We start from the raw sequence: 17,965 nt of genomic DNA, 5'->3' as shown, positions 1-17,965 counted from the left end.
TAATTTGTTGACATATTAAATATCATAATATGCTTCTATTATTCCATGTTGAATCATAAAGTGATCTTGAAACTTGATTCTGATTTGTATAGCATAACTTGTTACGTGGAGTCTTCTTCTTGATATTTACTTTTTGTTGGCACTTCCTTTTAATTGAGTAGGTATGCTTGTGTTGTTTCTAGCAGATCTAACATATTTTCAATGCTAGACTCGTTACGTGAGGCTGCAGTATCTAATAATTCCATTCTTGATTCTATATTTGGAACTTAATAAGGCTTCTTCCAACGTTCTTTTTCATTTTTCTTTGGAGTGGTTGAAATCCCTCAGTGTTGATGAACTTGAAATTAACTTGCGGACTAATGGCGACCATTCTTTAATTTTAACTGTTTTGTTTAAATGTTTGATCCTCTCAAATTCATGAATGTCGAAGGACCAAAAAATAATATAAGATAAGGAACTTGCATAATTTAATATTTATTCCTTTCTACCTGAAATTTTTCGAACTGCCTTTGATGTTGAATCGAATAGTTCTCGAGTGTCGGTCTTATCTTGAGTGTAAGCTCCAGTTGTGACAGTTTAGCTAGTAAAGCAGTAGAAGAATCTTATGCGGTAGAGGAAAGACCACTTAAGTGAGTCTCATGAAGAACTAAAAGAGTTCTGGTCTTAAGAAACGAAGGAAGTGGAATTCTGGTGGAGATTGAAGTGCTAACAGAGAGATATTCAGAAGGTAGGCCATAAAAATCTTGGAGAACAAGATCTAAATCAGAGATAGGATTGTCAATTGATATCAAGGCATCGACAATGGAGTTCAGGCGGTGCACATAATCAAAGATAGAAAGAGAACTTTTGTTAAGACTACGAAATTGAACCTTAAGTTGGAGAGTCTCGAAATTGGCATGATCATGAAACAAACGTTCAATTTGTAGTCACGCCTCACGAGTAGTAAGACGGTTGTTAGAGCGAATAATAGCCTTAAGTATCGCTTGAGAGATTGTGGCTTGAATCCATGACAAAACAATAGAGTCAAGTTTGACCTGTTGTTGAAAAACATGATTAATAGTCAAAGTTTCGTTCTCCATGGTAAGAGTAGGTTCTGGACATGGATGACTTCCATCAATGAAAGCCATAGATACTATGTCCTTTAAACATGGGAAGAAATAACTCTCTACATGAAAAACATGATTAATAGTAAAAGTTTCGTTCTCCACGGTAAGAGTTTGTACATGGATGACTTCCATCGATGAAATCCATAGACACTATCTCCTTTAAACATGGGATAAATAACTCTCTACAAAGCATGTACTTTGTATAATCAAGAGTGGTAAGAATCAAATTTTTGATGTTGGAAACAGAAAAAACGAAATTTGGAATAGAAGGTGCAACAAAAATAGTAGCCATGGAAGTGGTAGAAGAGGTTTGAGTACCGAGGGAGGAAGATGAAATCATGATGATACATAGGAGAAAAAGAGTTAGAGCGCACCTGGGTATCTAGTACCGTGAAAGAATAACTATCTTGAATAGATACATTCACCAAGTATATGAGATATTCATAATATGTAGATACGTACAAAAGACTAAACTATCCTTTTAGCTATACATATATATTTATCAATCTTGATTTGGATTATAACTTTTATTGGTATTCTTTGATTCCTATTTTTTTTTTTAGAAAAAAAAACATGCTCATTTAAATATTGAAAACAAATAAACTTAATAATTCAATATTCAAAATTAGAAACTACATCTTAATATTCAGATGTACATTCAGATTCTAAATTATAAATCTTAATGCACACATCTTAATATTCGATTCAAACATTTTAATCTTAATGAAAACAAATGAGAGTAAAGTCCTTTCAAGGTTATAATTTTTTTTTATGTTTCTTTCTGAATACTCTGTCTAAAGGAGTGGAATATTTATACAAGACACATCAGTGTAGTTTAACACATAAAGGAAAGGAAATAGAGTTATTCCTATGATTTTAAGTGAATGCAATAGTTTTCAATCTGATTCTATTAAAAGCACAAATATATATCTTAAAGTAAATTAAATGAATTGAGACGATCAAACTCAAATTCATAAAATTTAAATGATGAATTTGGTGTTACTTGTAATTAGATTTATTTTTATGTTTTTTGTTGTCTTGTTTTATTTTTGAATAAAGCATATTACATGAATTGAAGTGGTCAAAGTCAAATTCACAAATTTTAACAAATGTAGTTGGTCTTATTTGTACTTATATTTATCCTTGTTCTTATCTTTCTACTATTGCTTTTTCGTGTTGTTACTTGTAGTTAGATTATTTTCCGTTCTTATCTTTTTACTCATTCGTTGTCGTCTTCTTGTTCTCGTTTCACTGCTTAAGGGGGGGAAGTTAGGTGATAAATAATTACCATCTCACGAGCTTACTTATCCTTTTTTTTATTTTTATAATTGATTAATTTTGACAAATCATCAGAAGCATGTTTGAAATGTATAGTGCATATATGGTGTATGCTTTTATCTTTTTTTACTCAAGTATCATGCTTTTGTTTGTTGCTTGGCTTTTATCATTGAACTAAAATTGTGAAATCATCCATTTAATTTCTTTTAGTGTGTGACTGGTATGGAGGAAAACGTTTTATAAAAAACATAAAAGCCAAACATAGGGGAATGGGAGTGATTATAATTGAATAGTTGGTGAGGACATAATAAACTTGAAATGTCACTTATGCAACTTGTTTTTCCTATTTTCGTTAGAAAAGTCATTTTCCTCATTTTAAAGGAATTAGTTTCTTTTTAGAAAATATTTTTCAAACATCTTGACCAACCAAACATAAGAAAAGTGAAAAATATTTCCTCCATACCGAACATACCCTAATAGAAATTGACTTAGATGATTTATTCACAATTTTAGTTCACCGATAAAAGCAAGCAACAAATCAAAGCATGCTAATTAAGTAGAAAAGATAAAGATATTACCCTCTATATGCACTATACATACGCTTAAACATGTTTTAGATTATTCTTAAAAATTAATCAATTATAAAAGAATGTTGAATGCATAGGTTACACAATCATTAGTAAAAGAATAAAAAGATAAAGAATATAAAAAAATCTAACCACAACTAAGATCATATTTGAGAAAGAAGACGATAAAGCAAGAGTAAAAAGAGTATAGACACCAAGTTTAGGTACAGATTATGCATTTGGCCAATAGTATTCTTAATATTATTATTGACAAGAGTATAGACACCAAGTTTAGGTACAGATTATAGATAAAAAGTACTAATGAGTCGTGTCATATGAAATTTAGGCTTTGATTTGACTAGGGGAAGGCAAAAGGGGGGAGATGAGAAAATAGGCAAAAGAGTATAAAAGTTTGCAATTTTTTGTTTGGCTCGTGTAGAAGATGGGGGAAAATGAATGAAGAGGAAAATTGATTTACCTTCAATGCACAAGTAGTGAATGTGAAGAGACAACGGGCAAGCATATGGTTTCCTCATTTCTCTGAACAAAAGTAGAGTTCTTTATCCTTCACTTCCTCCTCTCCGTTTTACTTTTCGTTGTCTTCCCTTGATTCCCAAACAAACTTTTCCATAGATAACGAAGAATCCATCATATCTGAACTAGGTATAATCAGTCTTTTTCAAAACACATTGGCAGTCCGTCAGATACACTAAACAAATTGGAACATACACAACTGAATTTTTGACACATTTTGAGCATGGTATATCCCGTGTTGTAGCCCTTCGTATTGTGTCGTCTTGTTAAAAAAATATGACTGTTTTTTCTCATCCAAATCTCCATTTAAGAAGAACTAATATTTATTCAGTCTTGCATCAAGGAAATGAAAGCTTCTCTGTATATGGTTGATGAAGGAAAATAACTCCCAAGATGATAATTGACAACCCACATCATTTCCAGCCTGTTTTATCGTCCAAAAATCTAGCAGTATCAGGACAAAACCCGCACCCCTTGACTCACAAGGCAACAAACGTCTTCAAAACATTCCTTCAGTGCCACACCATCATGGGTTCTTTTCAGTTAGGATGCAGTGTCCATCTTATTAGAAAAACAAGTAAGCAGCATTTCACTTTATATACTCATTTATTACTGCTGAAACATTAGTCATTTCAGCAGAATGTGCATCCTCGTGCCGTAAACTAATAGTATCAGAGTAAAAGGTTGTTTTAAAGTTGTTCTCATTTTCTTTGCGTTTGTGAACCAACTTTTCAGAAACTGAATTTCTTAAATAATCGACCAGTGGAATAGTAGCTAACTTCTGCCTAGATACACCCCTTTTGATTAAAGGTGTTAACCAAGATATTGCCTCTTCAGTCCGATCTAACTTGAGTAATCCATCAATTATCAGCTCATACATAGATGTATCAGCAATCAATTCTCTCTTCTCCATCAATCTAAGTACGCTAACAGCTTCCTCTATCATTCCAGCCTTGAAGTAAAAGTAAATTAAAATGTCCAACATACTTCCATCCAACTTAACTCCCTGACCCAACATTTTATCTACGAGCTCTTTCGCTGCACTTACCTGTCCTTTATCACAAAGACCTTTTACCAGAACTGAATATGTATCACCATTAGGGCAGATGACTTTCTCAATCATCTACCTGAACAATGAAAGTGCCCTTTCCATATTCCCTAGCCTGCAATATCCCTTAATCATCAAATTATACAAATGGATATCCACTTTAAAACCCTTGACATACATTTCCAAAATCAATCTCTCGGCATCATCAATCTTCCCACTACTTAAAAATCCATCCACCAAAAATTTGTAAGTCTCAACATTTAAGTCAACTCGTTCCCTTTTCATCAAGGCCAAAGTGTAGTTCATTTCTTCGAAATTCCATCTCCTAGCACAAGCATCCACCAAGGTATTACATGTAATAATATTAGGCTTCACCCCTTTAGATAACATTTCCTCCACCAATTCTCCAGCCTTCTTTATCTCCCCTCTCCTACACAATCCATCTACCACTACCGTCAACGAAAATATTGAAACCTGAATACCTGATTCAACCATTTGATAAAAGAATACCAGCGCTAACGCGATCTAATCACACTTCAAAAGATTAATCAAATGAACAGTACATGTTCTCTTATTAATCTCAATTGCATTTAGTTTCATATACATGAAAATCTCCAAAGCCTGGTTGAATTTTGCGTTATCAGATAAAGCTTTAAGAAGCAAATTGAATATTTTTGAAGCAAACTTTGATTGAACATTGTGCTTCTCAAAGAAAGAAGCTACAACAGCAAAAGGGAACCTAAAAATTTTCAATTCTTTAAGCATCAAAGAAGGAACGAAACAATATTGATTATCAAATCAAAAAAGAAAAACTAGCTTTAACAGTAAAAGGGTACCTGAAAGTTTCAATATTTGGGACTAAAACTAAAAGGGTCTCAGCATATTCAAAGTATCCTTCTTTGACAAGCCTACAAGCAAGTGTCAAGTGGGTTTCAACACCAATCTTGAAAGTAATGAAAGATTGATTAAGCAAAAGGAAATTGAAGAAGTGGAGGCATTTAGGTGTGTTGATATGTGGGTCAGATAAAATAAGATGAATCAAATTGGGAGTGAGGTTGGAGAGAAGAGTAGAGGGTGCAATGACTATGGGGTTTAACACTGCATTGATTATGGTGTCTGCAATTTTTGCTCTATGATGAAGATGGGGATTTGGGATTTGCCATTTTTTCAGAGTTCTTAGGTTTTGGAGTACCTTTTTGACTGACATTCTTTGGATTGGGAGGAGAAAATCAATGTATTGGTTAGGGGCTTTTTAGCTGAAGTAGGACATTACTCGGCTTCAAATTCTCACACTATATAAATCTCATTAATTTAAATTTTTATTAGATAAGTGTTAAAAACACAATTGAACAATTTTTTTTTTAGTTTCATATCTATATTATTGAAAGTGTTAATTTTATACTTAAACTATCACTTTTGATTTTGAAAAACACACCTCATGGTATGTGTAGTGCACTCTCTCTTTTATATATAAAAAACTTTGACACATGACACTCCACATAAATAAAATATTTTATCTAGATAAAAATTAAATCATAAAATTTAATATTAATTAAAAATTAAAGATTATTATACATATAAAAAATTAAATTATTTTTCTTATCTCACTCCACCACCTCCTCCATGTACCCCCTCCCTCGCGACAACGCCATCTTTTTTTTAATAAAATATTTATAAGAATTTCATATTTCATCCCCTCCCCCCCCTTCCACCGATAGAAATTGATATTATTTTATTTTTCAAAAATCTACCCCATCTTATTTAATTTTCTGCTACTAATTTTAATTTTTTTTAAGTTTTTCTTATTTTGTGTTAGATATGCACGTACATATATCTTTAGAAAAAAAATTTCACTAGTGTACCGAATATAACATAAACAACTAAAAAATATAAAAAGTCTTGTGGCGGCAAGTGAAAAATATTTTTGATATGTATATCTAAACACTGGGAAAAAAATTGAAAGCAGAGGGTTAAGTGGATGGGTAGAATTATATTTTTAAGAAAATAAAATAATATCTAAACTAGAATTTGAAGATGGGGGAGGAGATGAAGTAAAAAATGAAATACTTTTATAAAAGAAATTTAAGCAAAATAAAAACTTTGAAAATTGGTGTGGGGTAAGAAAAATATTTTATATTTAATTTTATAAAGAAAATATTAATTTTTATAATAGTTTTTTAATTTTTAATTTTAGCTAATACTAATAATTTATTTATTTTTTGTCAAGGTTGAATATTTTGTTCATGTGGAGTGTGATGTAGAAATTCTTAAAAATAAAAGAGAGAGAGAGTGTGTATTACAAATATCATGATGAGAGTGACATAAAAGAAATGTGTGTTTGTCAAACTAAAAAGTAATAGTTTAAATATGAAACTCAATCTTTCAATAGTTTAGGAATGAAACTCAAAAAAAATGTATAGCGTGGATGTGTTTTTGATACTTATCTCAATTTTTATTATTAAAATTTTATTAGTTTCTCTATCATATTTTGTGCTTAGATATATGAGTTTGAATTTGAAAAACATATGTATTGCTGAATACAAAAATTGAGATATATATTTTATTTGTTTAAATTAATTAGTTATAACTTATTTTCTTAATCAGATAAATAATTGAGATACATAATGATACATGTATCCATCAATTTTGAAAGTTGAGTTAAATTAAAAGGGTATAAATAATTTACTCAATTAAAAGATTAGTTGATGAATTTTTTATGTATGGTATAAAGCTTAACTAGTTTAGATGTGCTTACTTTTGGTGTGAAATTTGTATAAAATTGCATATTATTTGAATGAATTGGGTATAGATTATGGTAAATTTAACAATATTGTTGGATTACCATCCGATTTGAATAAAAGATATCACCGATTTAGGGATGGTAAATAGTTGAATTTGGTTGGATTTGTATGAGTTAAAAATGGTTTGCACATAAAAAAAAATGTAATAACCCGATCCGTCCATATTATATATGGATAAATATGATTTGAATAATTAATGGATAGATAGGATATGAGTTTATCCATATTTTATTTATATTGGTAGGAGCAGTATTTTAAAAGGTGAGGGCGTGAGACAGAGTGTTTTACTTAGTAGAGGACAAGAGACGTGGGGTGTAAGCCCTATGCATCATTAAATTTTAAATTTACAATATATATAATGATATAATAACACAAAATTATATTTATAAAGAACATCAATACTTTGAAAAACTTAAAAACATCATTAAGGAAACTCATATAAAATAAAACTTTGAATATGATTATACATATATAAATAATTTAATATCTTAACTTCCTATTAATAAAAGAATCATTATTTCGAAAAAATATTTTTTATCATATTAAAAAATTTACCACCCTTAAAAGAAAACAATTAATAAAACTTACTAGTATTATGATAAAAATATCACTCCATTATGAATAACAATAAAATTACTTTCAAATAGTTGAATAAAATATGATAATTTTGAGACATACGGAAAAATCATGAACACCAATGATAAGTGAAAAGTAAAATTTCTATGTATTTTTACAAGACATGTTACGTAATATATAATCGCATTCACAGAGTTACCAAACAGTAAAGATGTGATAGTACAATTTGTTATTTGAGTTATTCTCAATCTTCGTATCTCTATAGATTAAAAAATTATTAAGTACCATTCACTTATTCAAGAATTATGAGGGTCAACAATGTTAAGTGAATATTTTAACACATAAATTGTGTAAGTCCGTTAAACGAGCCTCGACCGTTGGAAGTTAAGCATGCTTAGGGTGTACAGTCGGGCACTTAGAACATAAGTCTTACAGAAATAAGCCCCACATTTGAGTCTCGAGGCATTTTTCTAGAGCTCTGCCCAGCCGAGTCCTAACCGTGTTTTTTAAAACACTAGATTGGTCACTTAAAATCATGAAGAGAAAATACATTTAAAAAAATCATAAACTTGGTCGAATAACTTACTTTCGTACTTAAACTATATGGGCATTTAAATACCCCCCTCAACATATTTGAATCGATTTTTTTTCATCCTGAGACGATAAAAACACTCTCACCACTACATCATAGCCACATAAGCGCCACATAATAACTATGTAAGCACCATATCATTAATTTTTATTCTTTTTACTGATTCACTATTTTTTTTAAAAAACTTTTCAAAATTAACTATATTAATTGATTAATTTATAAATGCATACCCCAGCCCCCTCTCTTTCTTCTTTCTTGTTGTTCATCATTATTCAAACCCTCAATACTTACTTTTCTTTTTTTTCACCTTCAACAATTTTTTAAGTTACTTTAAAGAAGAAAATTCACTATAATATTCACATTATGTTCTTAGAGCCCTCCCAGCGAATTTACCCTCTCGGAGTGGATTTTTTTGAAAGCTAATTTTTTCTTGACAACTCAATAAGAAATGAAGATTGCATAAGAAAGTTCCCCCAAAAATATAAATTTTATGAGAAATGTTTGAATGGATCTAAAAATCAAAATGGGTCACTCAAAGTTTAAGAAAGTTTACATTTGTCAAATCAATGTCAATATTATAGAGTGAGACCGATGTCAATAAAAAGACATTGGTATTAAATTTTACGGACTAGTAAAAGACTAGTGAAATGAAAATAGTGAATAGAGGAGGGGATGAAGATGGAGGAGGAGATGTTTAAATGGAGTAAGATGTGTATTGAGGAATATAACAAAATGAAAAAAAAATTAAAAATTGAAGGAATTAAAAAGGGGATCCACTAATTTCATTTACATCTTTTTTTTAAAAAAAAACACATCACATATTTTAAAGATTTAATATATAAAATACACTATTTAAATAATTTTTTTTAATATTTACCAATAAAAAAAGGCCATGTGTAGGGCTTTAAAAATTCAGTTTCTTTTCTCTTTTTTTTTCTCGCACTTTCAGGAGAGTGCACTCAGTTTCTCTGCCACATCTTCCTTATGGGTATTTTAATCACTTGAAAGATGTTACAGGATATATAAACACCCGTATAGTTTAAGAACTAAAGTAAGTTGTGCTATCAAGTTTATTTTTTTTTAATATGATTAAAATTTATAAAGTAATTTTTTATCCTACCCACTCCCACCCCTACCTCCAACTCACCCACTCCCTAATTTTATTTTTCCTAATCCCACCTCACAATCTTCCCCCCTCCACCCTCCCCTCACCCTCATCCCCCTGCCACTCCACCTCAACCCATCCACCCTTAATTGCTTTTATGTTTTTTTTTTTAAAAAAATAATTCTACCCCAACCCACTCCACCACACCCTTCCCAATTTTTTTTATGTTTTTCGTAAGAAAAATAAAAAGTTTTACCTTCCACACCCACTCCTACCCTGTCCCCCCCACACCCAACATCCATCACCCCGCCCCACCTTCCAGCCAGTCACCCCCAATTTTATTTTATTTTTATGTTTTTCCATAAAAAAGATTAGCTTTCTGCTATGTTTTTCAAAGAAAAAAAATTACTTCCTCCTCTAAGGAACCATCCTTGCCCCCACTTTCCACCCACCTACCTCTTAAATTTTTTCTTCTCAAAAAATTAATTAAAAATATTATGTTTTTTTTAAAAAAAAATCCCCTATCCTACCTGAATTAATTCTCGCTATGAATTACGGGTGAAGAAATTAAAGACAAGAAATAAAGATAGATATATTGACACAAGAAAAAAAAATCAAAAGCAACCTACAAGTATATTAGACCTAAAGACCTTGATCGATTAATTTGAATCAAGGACTGAATGTGTTACAAAGACCACAATAGAAATGAATTAAACCTTGCAACCAACATTTCTAAGCAATAATCAACCCAAGCTTGTACCAAACTCTCAACATTCATAAAAGAGTTTCAAAATATCAATATTCAAAATACTTTACGACCCAAATTTCCTATTTATAGTTTTAGGCAATTACTATATAAGAGGCCCAAAAGTGGCCCAAAAAAGATAAAGGACCTCTAACTTCATGAACAAACCGTGAATTCTCTGAAGGTCTCCATCTTGACTTTGAGTAGACGACATTGGTGCAATTCGAATTGCATCATTCTCTCCTTTTTCTAAATAATTTATCCTCAAATTTGATGGATCATCATCATGAAGAGTTGAAAATAGAGAAAGGTCCCATACATTGAAGGTGTTGTGAACTTGATACTCAGGGGGAAGGTTAATTTTGTTTACATTGCTATTGAGTCTTTCAAGCACTTGAAATGGAACATCACCTCTTGGCATCAACTTTGTATTTTGATTAGTGGTAAATCGCTCCTCGCGAAAATGCAACAACACCCACTAAGCTGGTTCTAGCACAATCCTCTTGGGACCCTTGTTTACCTTTTTGGATACCTCTTGATTCTTCTTTTCTAGGTAAAGTCTCACCTTCTCATAAAGTATCTTCATCACTTCCAATATTTTTCTCCCATCTAAGCTTAAGACAACCTCTAGAGAAATAAGAGTGAGATCTAAAGGGGTTAGGGGATTAAAACCCTACACTATTTCAAATAAAGTCATACCGCTATAATGTACCGTGAGTTTAATGTATTTTGATGCATTTCACTTGGATTTTATGTGAGTATTGGGATATCTGTTATTAGATGTGATAGTATTTGATCTTATTTTGCAGGTTCAGAGAGAAAAATAATTGAAATGATAGTAGTAGCAATTGATGAGGCCAACCACAAACCTCGTTCCAGTGACGGGTCGTAGGTGAAGAATCATGGATTTGAGTTCAAAAAGTCTGATTAACTGTGGAATCACAGAGGGAAATGATGCCCCGTAGAGTGAATGACTGACAGTTCTACACGACTGTCGTTTTTGACAAGAAAGTTGGCTTGAAGTAATTGAACCACGGAGGAACATGACGGACTGTAGTGCAATCCACCGACCTTAGATGGCAATCTTCATTTAAAGACCCAGAAATATTTACAAAGTACTAAACCACAGAGGTAAACTATATACCGTAGGCTGATCACGGTCCGTAGGTCATGTCATCGATCTAAACCGCGTCTGAACCAAATTTTCTTATTTCCTTTACCTATTTTGTTTAGGATTTTTATACTTTAAAAACAAGTTTTTTTTTCGTTTTTGGGAGTTAGACTCGATTTTTTGGTATTGTTTTTGTTTTTTGGAATTATTTTGCAAACCTTCGGCACTTCAATTCTAGAAGCTAATTTTATGCAATTTACACTTCGAATTTCGATTCAAGATTTTGGTATTCTTCTATTCTAATCGTAAGTTCATGATTTCTTTAGTTAACCTTATATGCATTGTGAACTCTCAAACATGAATAACTAAATACACAACTAGGATTTGAGAACCATGAGCAATTAACAACTTATGAATAATAATTAAGTAATTCTTGAATAGTGATTATGCATGTATTACTAATTCTTTCGTTTGGAAATATTTTTAACGTAAACCAACATTAGGACTCGCCTCGTTCCTACTTGCCTCACCAAACTGGTAATGAATAAGAAAAATATTAAACAATGGAGATTTAGTTAAGGATTTGTTGATATCTAATAGTCGAACTCCAACTCAATTGACACGAGGGCTAATTCGGAGTAAATGTAAGGGTTTGTGAAGTACACACCCATAGACTTACCAAGTTGTGAGGTGACCTTTCCTGCTTGGAGGAAAATCACTTAGGGATATCCAACTTATCACCCTTGCTTGTCAAAAACTAGGATAAAGTTACTATTATTAGGAATACCACGTTAAGTGCATGTGGGGAACACTTATACTCTAGTTTTCAATATTGATATCTCTAATTATGAATATTTTTTACTTGTTACTTCGTGATTCAAATCTACAATCTGTTATTTTATTTACGAATCTCCCCTTTTTATTATTGTTCTCGAAAATAGTTTGGCTAAACACAAATAAGTGTAAGTTAGCTTAAGTCTAAACCATATTCCTCCTTGGATTGACCCTAACCTGAAAGTTATGTTCTTTAATTTGGTAAGGACCTCTTATACTTCTTTCGGGAGGTGTAATTTGGGTGTATCACAATAGTTTTATGAATAACTTGATTATAAGCAAACTAAACCAAAGGCAAATGTTCCTCCCATGAGGCCAACTTCCCATGTATCAGGACATGAAGAATAGAACCCAACGTCCTATTCACAACTTCAATTTGGGTGTCGATTTGTGAATGACAAGTATACGTAGTTCAGAACAACAACTTAGTACCAAGTCTACCCACAAATCTTTCCAAAAGTGACTAACGAATTTTGGGTACCTATCACTTATGATGGTTTGACGAATTCTGCAATTTAACAACATTTTCAAAAAACAAGGAAGACACATTAGAAGCACCATCACATGTATGACATGGAATGAAATGAGCCTTCTTTGAAAAAAGATCAACAACAACAAAAATGCTATCTCTACCTGTTTTTGTCTAAACCCAAAGAAAAATCCATTGAAATATCAAGCCAAGGCCTTTGAGGGATGGAGAGTGGAATGTATAAACAATGGGGAAGGAGGCATGACTTGGAACTCCGGTGTTCAATACATTGTCCATAAATTTGAGCAACATCTTTCTGCATCTTAGGTCAATAAAATTGTTCCTTGAGAATTCCCATTGTTTTATCAACACTAAAATGACCCATTAATCCTCATTGTATGCCTTCCTTACACATAGTTCTCTCTAAGAGCTCATAGGAACATATACTCTCTTCTCTTTGAAAAACAAACCATCAAATTTAGAACAGAGAGTAGGAGATCTACCCCTAAGTCATATTTCCCTCTCCCATTCCTCACATCTTGGAAGATTTGAGAAAACATGGGATCCTTGGGATACATTGTCTTCAAACATTCAAAGCCAAACAATTTAAAAGACAATGTATTTATCAACATATGTTTCCTAGACAAGGCATTGACCACCACATTTTACTTCCCCTTTGTATTGAATAACATAAAAGAAAGATTCAAGGAATTCAATCCATTTGGCGTGCCTTTTGTTCAACTTTTCTTTGGGCTCGAATATGCTTTAAGGACTCATGGTCGGTCCGAATGACAATTTTTTTGGGACACAAGAAGTGTTTCTAATTACCCAATATTCTAATTAAAGCATATGATTCAACATCATAAGAAAGTTGAACCTTTGAGATTTTCACTACAATAAGCAATGTGCTTTTGGTCTTGAATTAAGACGGCTCCAATGCCTACTTTACTAGCATGACATTCAACTTCAAACATTTTTCAAAATCGGGTAATTGCAACAAAGTAGTGGAGCTAAGCATTGATTTTAAAGCCTTATAATCTTTGGTTTTCTATTCTCCCCACCACTTAAAAGGCTTATCCTTTCGTATTACCTCGGTCAAGAGAGCAGCTACGGTACTAAATCCTTTGAAAATTACCAATAAAAACTGGCCAACTCTTGAAAGCTTCTAACATCACTTATGGACTTCGGGATATGCCAATTCTTAATAATGTCTATCTTAGACTCATCAACCTCAACACCTTTTGAACTCACAACAAAGCCCAAGAAAACAACTTCATCAACATAAAATGAACACTTTCAAGATTAGCATAAAGTTTCTCCTTTCTAAGAACATCAAACACACATCTCAAATGATCTATATGCTCATGCATGGTTTTACCATAAATCAAGATATCATCAAAATAGACAACCTCAAACTTCCCTTTGAATGGTTTCATCACATGATTCACGAGACCCATAGAGGTATTAGGAGCATTAGTGAGACCAAAATGCATCATCAACCATTCATATAAACAAAACTTGACCTTCAATATGGTACTCCATTTATTAACGGGGTTTATCCAGATTTGATGATAACCACTTCTAAGATCAATCTTTGAAAACACACAACAACCATTGAGATCATTACGTGTATTGATGTTTTACATAATCAACGACATAACTTTCAGTATGAGTTTCTACGATTGTGCAATAGTATAGTAACCCAACCAAGGGTTGGGGTCATGTCATAAGGGAGTGGTAGTGATAATTTATAGAATAGTAAAATTACATTCTAACTAGTCATAGCTAAAGACATTATCGAATAAAAACATTATAAATCTAAGATGGGATGATGCAAGCATCAAATATCAATGAGGGGTTTTGTCACTTGTAGTAAAAAACAAAATTAACAAGAGAACTAAATCAAGAGAGAGAGAATTCTTCGGATGTTATAGGAATACCGATTAAGATAAATTGTTTGGAACATGCTTTCGATAGGAGACTTAAATAATAACTGGGACTAGGCTAAGCTTTAAGGGGGATAAACTCTCTCTAGAGTAACTTACCCCGATTCAAATATTTTCCTCTCGGACACTCACTTGACGTATGAAGACCAACCTACGCCTTAACCCACTCACTCTCTTGATATGAGTGTGTGGGAATGAGACTAGGGCTTACTCTCTTGAGCTGAGCCCATGTAAACCCATTCCCCCGACCATAAATTTAGTAGTCTTAGTATCACTACTTTTCTCTTGAGCAAGCCGAAAGCAAATAAATAAACTTGTATTTGCAACTATAAATTCATTAGATTTATCCACAACTACTAAATTAAGTCATGATTAAACTACACTTAATCTATCAACAAGAAAGACCCAACAACAATCTTAACCTATATTCACAAAATCAGACCCCAAGAATTGAGGTTTCTAGCCACACATCAAGAGATAGAAATTTTTACCTGAATGAGCTTGCATTCAATGGGTATGAAGATTCAATTCTTGTTACAGTCTAAGAATAAAATAATTAAAAAACCCAAGTCCAAATCCTTAGAGTTGAACCCTTGTGTCTTCAAGTTCTTCTCCCAAAAACTTTCTCAACTTAGAGCTCAAAAACTTAGATAAAAACTGGAAAAAATGATAATTATGTATTCTAACAATAATGGTTCTCTCTAAACTAAAACACTCAACAAGTATTTATAGTTTTGAAAGATTAGTGCTGCAACGGGATGAATAACGACATTAGTCGGAATTGCTGAATAAATCGGCGATCCGCCTTTTAATTACTTCATCAGTATCTTATCCGTAGTCTAAGCATCTTTGTGTTCTTGATCTCTAGGGGATACGACACTGTTTCACAAAACTTCTTGGTGGTGCGCCAACTGCTTCTTTTTACCGATGATTTGATCCTTTCCTTCAAAGCTCAACACACTTTAAGAAAAGGCGATCTTCAAACCTATCGGGGAGTTGCCAAGTTGGCTCGGTGATCCTCAAGCCTCCATTTCTTTGCTCTTATCATCCTCTTTGTTCCTTTTTGATAAGTAGCGTTCATGCTTTTCCTCAAACTCAAAATACCTGAAACTCAAGGTTATTCATCAGTAACTGAGACAAAAACATTTAAAGATGCTATTTTTATCAAAATATAGCCCTAAATGAGTCCAATTTATGGACTCATCAACGCCCCCAACTTAAATTTTGGATTGTCCTGAAGTAAAACTAAAGTTCAACAGTTTAAAAAGAATGTCTTAAATAGTGCTACAGAAGATACAATCATGAATGTATACAACAAGACTCAATTTACTTATGCAAGGATCAATTGTGTACCCATAGATTCAAGTTGTGACACACCATTCCAAATTTTTTCAAGCTCGCATTACTTGCTTCAAATGCAAGTTCAAGCTCAACAAAATTCTTTGAATGCCCTGATACAACTGAAAATTCCATTCTCACACACATGATGTTAATCATTTAAGGTTTGGGAATCATATACAACTCTCACTCTCAAAAAGAGGAACAAAATGCATGCTTTCACCCATAGATTTGCCCGTATTATCCCATCAACATTTGTTTAAGCTTTCTTAAGATAAAAAAGGCCCTTTTAAGGCTTGCAATTGGGCTGAGTGCACATGTATGGTCATTTAGGCTTAGTGATTATGCTTTTCATAAGATGTGGTTCCTACAACACTTCCTTTCCTTTTCTCTCAAACAAATTCATTAGTGCTTACAACCTATCCCTTTATTCACTTTCGCATAATGTGTTGGGAACCCCTTTTTTGTTTTTGTAATTTTCAAGTAAATTTCACTACTTTCTTTTTCATTTTTTTCTTTATTTCTATTCTCTCTTTTTATATGGAGGGGTTCCATTTTTCTCAACATAATGGGTAGACGCGATCTTTATTGCACTTTCTCGACTTGCTTTCTCTTTTCACCACACCCCTAACATAGGCTTTTGGCGTAAGTTATCTATGCTATTAAGCACAAATCTAGAGGGTTATGGGTAAAAGGTTAAGAGAGGTCATGTTGTTGTCAAGTTTCTTCCAAAGAAAGGTTAGGCTTAAGGAGTGTTCAAGAGAGTTTCACACACTCAAATTGGTTTTCACTCTTTAAGAGAAAGCTTTACTTAATCAATAAAACCAATGCGGAAAATTCTAGGTGTTGTCATGCATGGTTCAAGGTAAGCTTATCACATAAGACACCAAAATTAAAGTCAAACAAGACTCCACACTTTTGCTAGTGTGAAACGAACATTACAAGAGAATTAATTTGACAATTGTCTAATCACAATGAGATGCAAAGAGTTCACATATTGTATATGCAATTTTATCTGGCCTCATTGTAGCCATACTTTCATGTTTGTTCTATTACAAGCCCTATTCAAGTCATGAGTATTGATCTAAACCAAGACTTAAATTTGCCTAAGAAAAACCACATTTTCAAATATATACAAGAGGTGGTGAATATTTTTGAAAAAATTAAAATTTTTCGAAAGGGTCAAAATTAATTTGAAATTATATCCAAAAGGGAGATATAAGCCCAATCATTCAAAAAAGCAGATAAAACACAATTTAAAAATAACAACCCATAAAATATAAACAAAATATACGTAAACATAATACTTTCAAATACAAGGTTGTGGTCCTCACCTACCATATTTAAACATTTATCCTCAAATGTAATTGAAAGCATCCACAATTAGACATTAGAGAAAAATATAGAAAAATGTAGAGAGGGATCCTGTCTACTCAGTAGCTTCATCTATTTGAGCTCCATTGCCAATGTGTCAGTCTGGTATAGAACAATAGCTTATGGAGCCATTTCACCAGATTCAGAGGCAACTTCTTTGCTGGAATTATCCATTCCATGATCTGCCAAGAAGGAGTCTATTGATATGAAGAATCCACATCTTCATGAGGGAATAGCAGGATCCTGTGGATTTATCCTCTTGCTCGAACTGGGCTTTTATCCCTTGTTATATATTTTGGGAGAATTTTTTGCTTTTTGAATCCTCCTGAAATTCTTTGCTATGATTTTTCGGGATGAAATAATTCTTTTAGCTACTTTGGGTTTGGCGATATCTGCAATGAACTTGAAAAAAGAGTTAGAACAAAAATATGGAAATTTCGTCGATGTAACATTCTGGAAGTCCAAGACCTAATATAGAGCCTCACATGATTAAATAGTACTTGGAACACTCTTCCTAAGTCTAAAACAAAGTATTGAAACTA

At 32.5% G+C, this 17,965-nt stretch overlaps 2 protein-coding genes across 2 annotated transcripts; both read right to left on the bottom strand.

Annotated features, from left to right (window-relative positions):
• Positions 1 to 4,073: 4,073 nt before the first annotated feature.
• On the bottom strand, positions 4,074 to 4,607 carry LOC138349189 (pentatricopeptide repeat-containing protein At4g20090-like). The gene has a single exon (XM_069299521.1). The coding sequence runs from the start codon at positions 4,605 to 4,607 to the stop codon at positions 4,074 to 4,076; it is 534 nt and encodes a 177-aa protein (XP_069155622.1).
• LOC101255699 (pentatricopeptide repeat-containing protein At2g28050) lies at positions 4,608 to 16,184 on the bottom strand. Its single transcript, XM_069299520.1, has 4 exons — positions 16,089 to 16,184; positions 5,369 to 5,475; positions 5,096 to 5,271; positions 4,608 to 5,014 (listed from the first exon to the last, which is right to left on the bottom strand). Exons 1-4 carry the CDS (start codon positions 16,182 to 16,184, stop codon positions 4,608 to 4,610), a joined length of 786 nt encoding a protein of 261 aa, XP_069155621.1.
• Positions 16,185 to 17,965: the final 1,781 nt, after the last annotated feature.

The sequence above is a fragment of the Solanum lycopersicum genome, chromosome 6 (assembly GCF_036512215.1).
Source record: "Solanum lycopersicum chromosome 6, SLM_r2.1".
NCBI lineage: Eukaryota > Viridiplantae > Streptophyta > Magnoliopsida > Solanales > Solanaceae > Solanum > Solanum lycopersicum.
This window is presented reverse-complemented; position numbering and strand designations above follow the sequence as displayed.

What these genes read in the sequence shown, in the direction of transcription:
- LOC138349189 (XM_069299521.1), bottom strand. Translation starts at nt 4,607, where the DNA reads ATGATTGAGAAAGTCATCTGCCCTAATGGTGATACATATTCAGTTCTG.
- LOC101255699 (XM_069299520.1), bottom strand. Translation starts at nt 16,184, where the DNA reads ATGGAATTTTCAGTTGTATCAGGGCATTCAAAGAATTTTGTTGAGCTT. An exon ending in GCTTGAAAAAATTTGGAATG is followed by an intron (nt 5,476 to 16,088) that starts GTGTGTCACAAC and finishes ATTACTTTCAAG; the next exon opens with ATTGGTGTTGAAACCCACTT. An exon ending in CCAAATATTGAAACTTTCAG is followed by an intron (nt 5,272 to 5,368) that starts GTACCCTTTTAC and finishes GAAAATTTTTAG; the next exon opens with GTTCCCTTTTGCTGTTGTAG.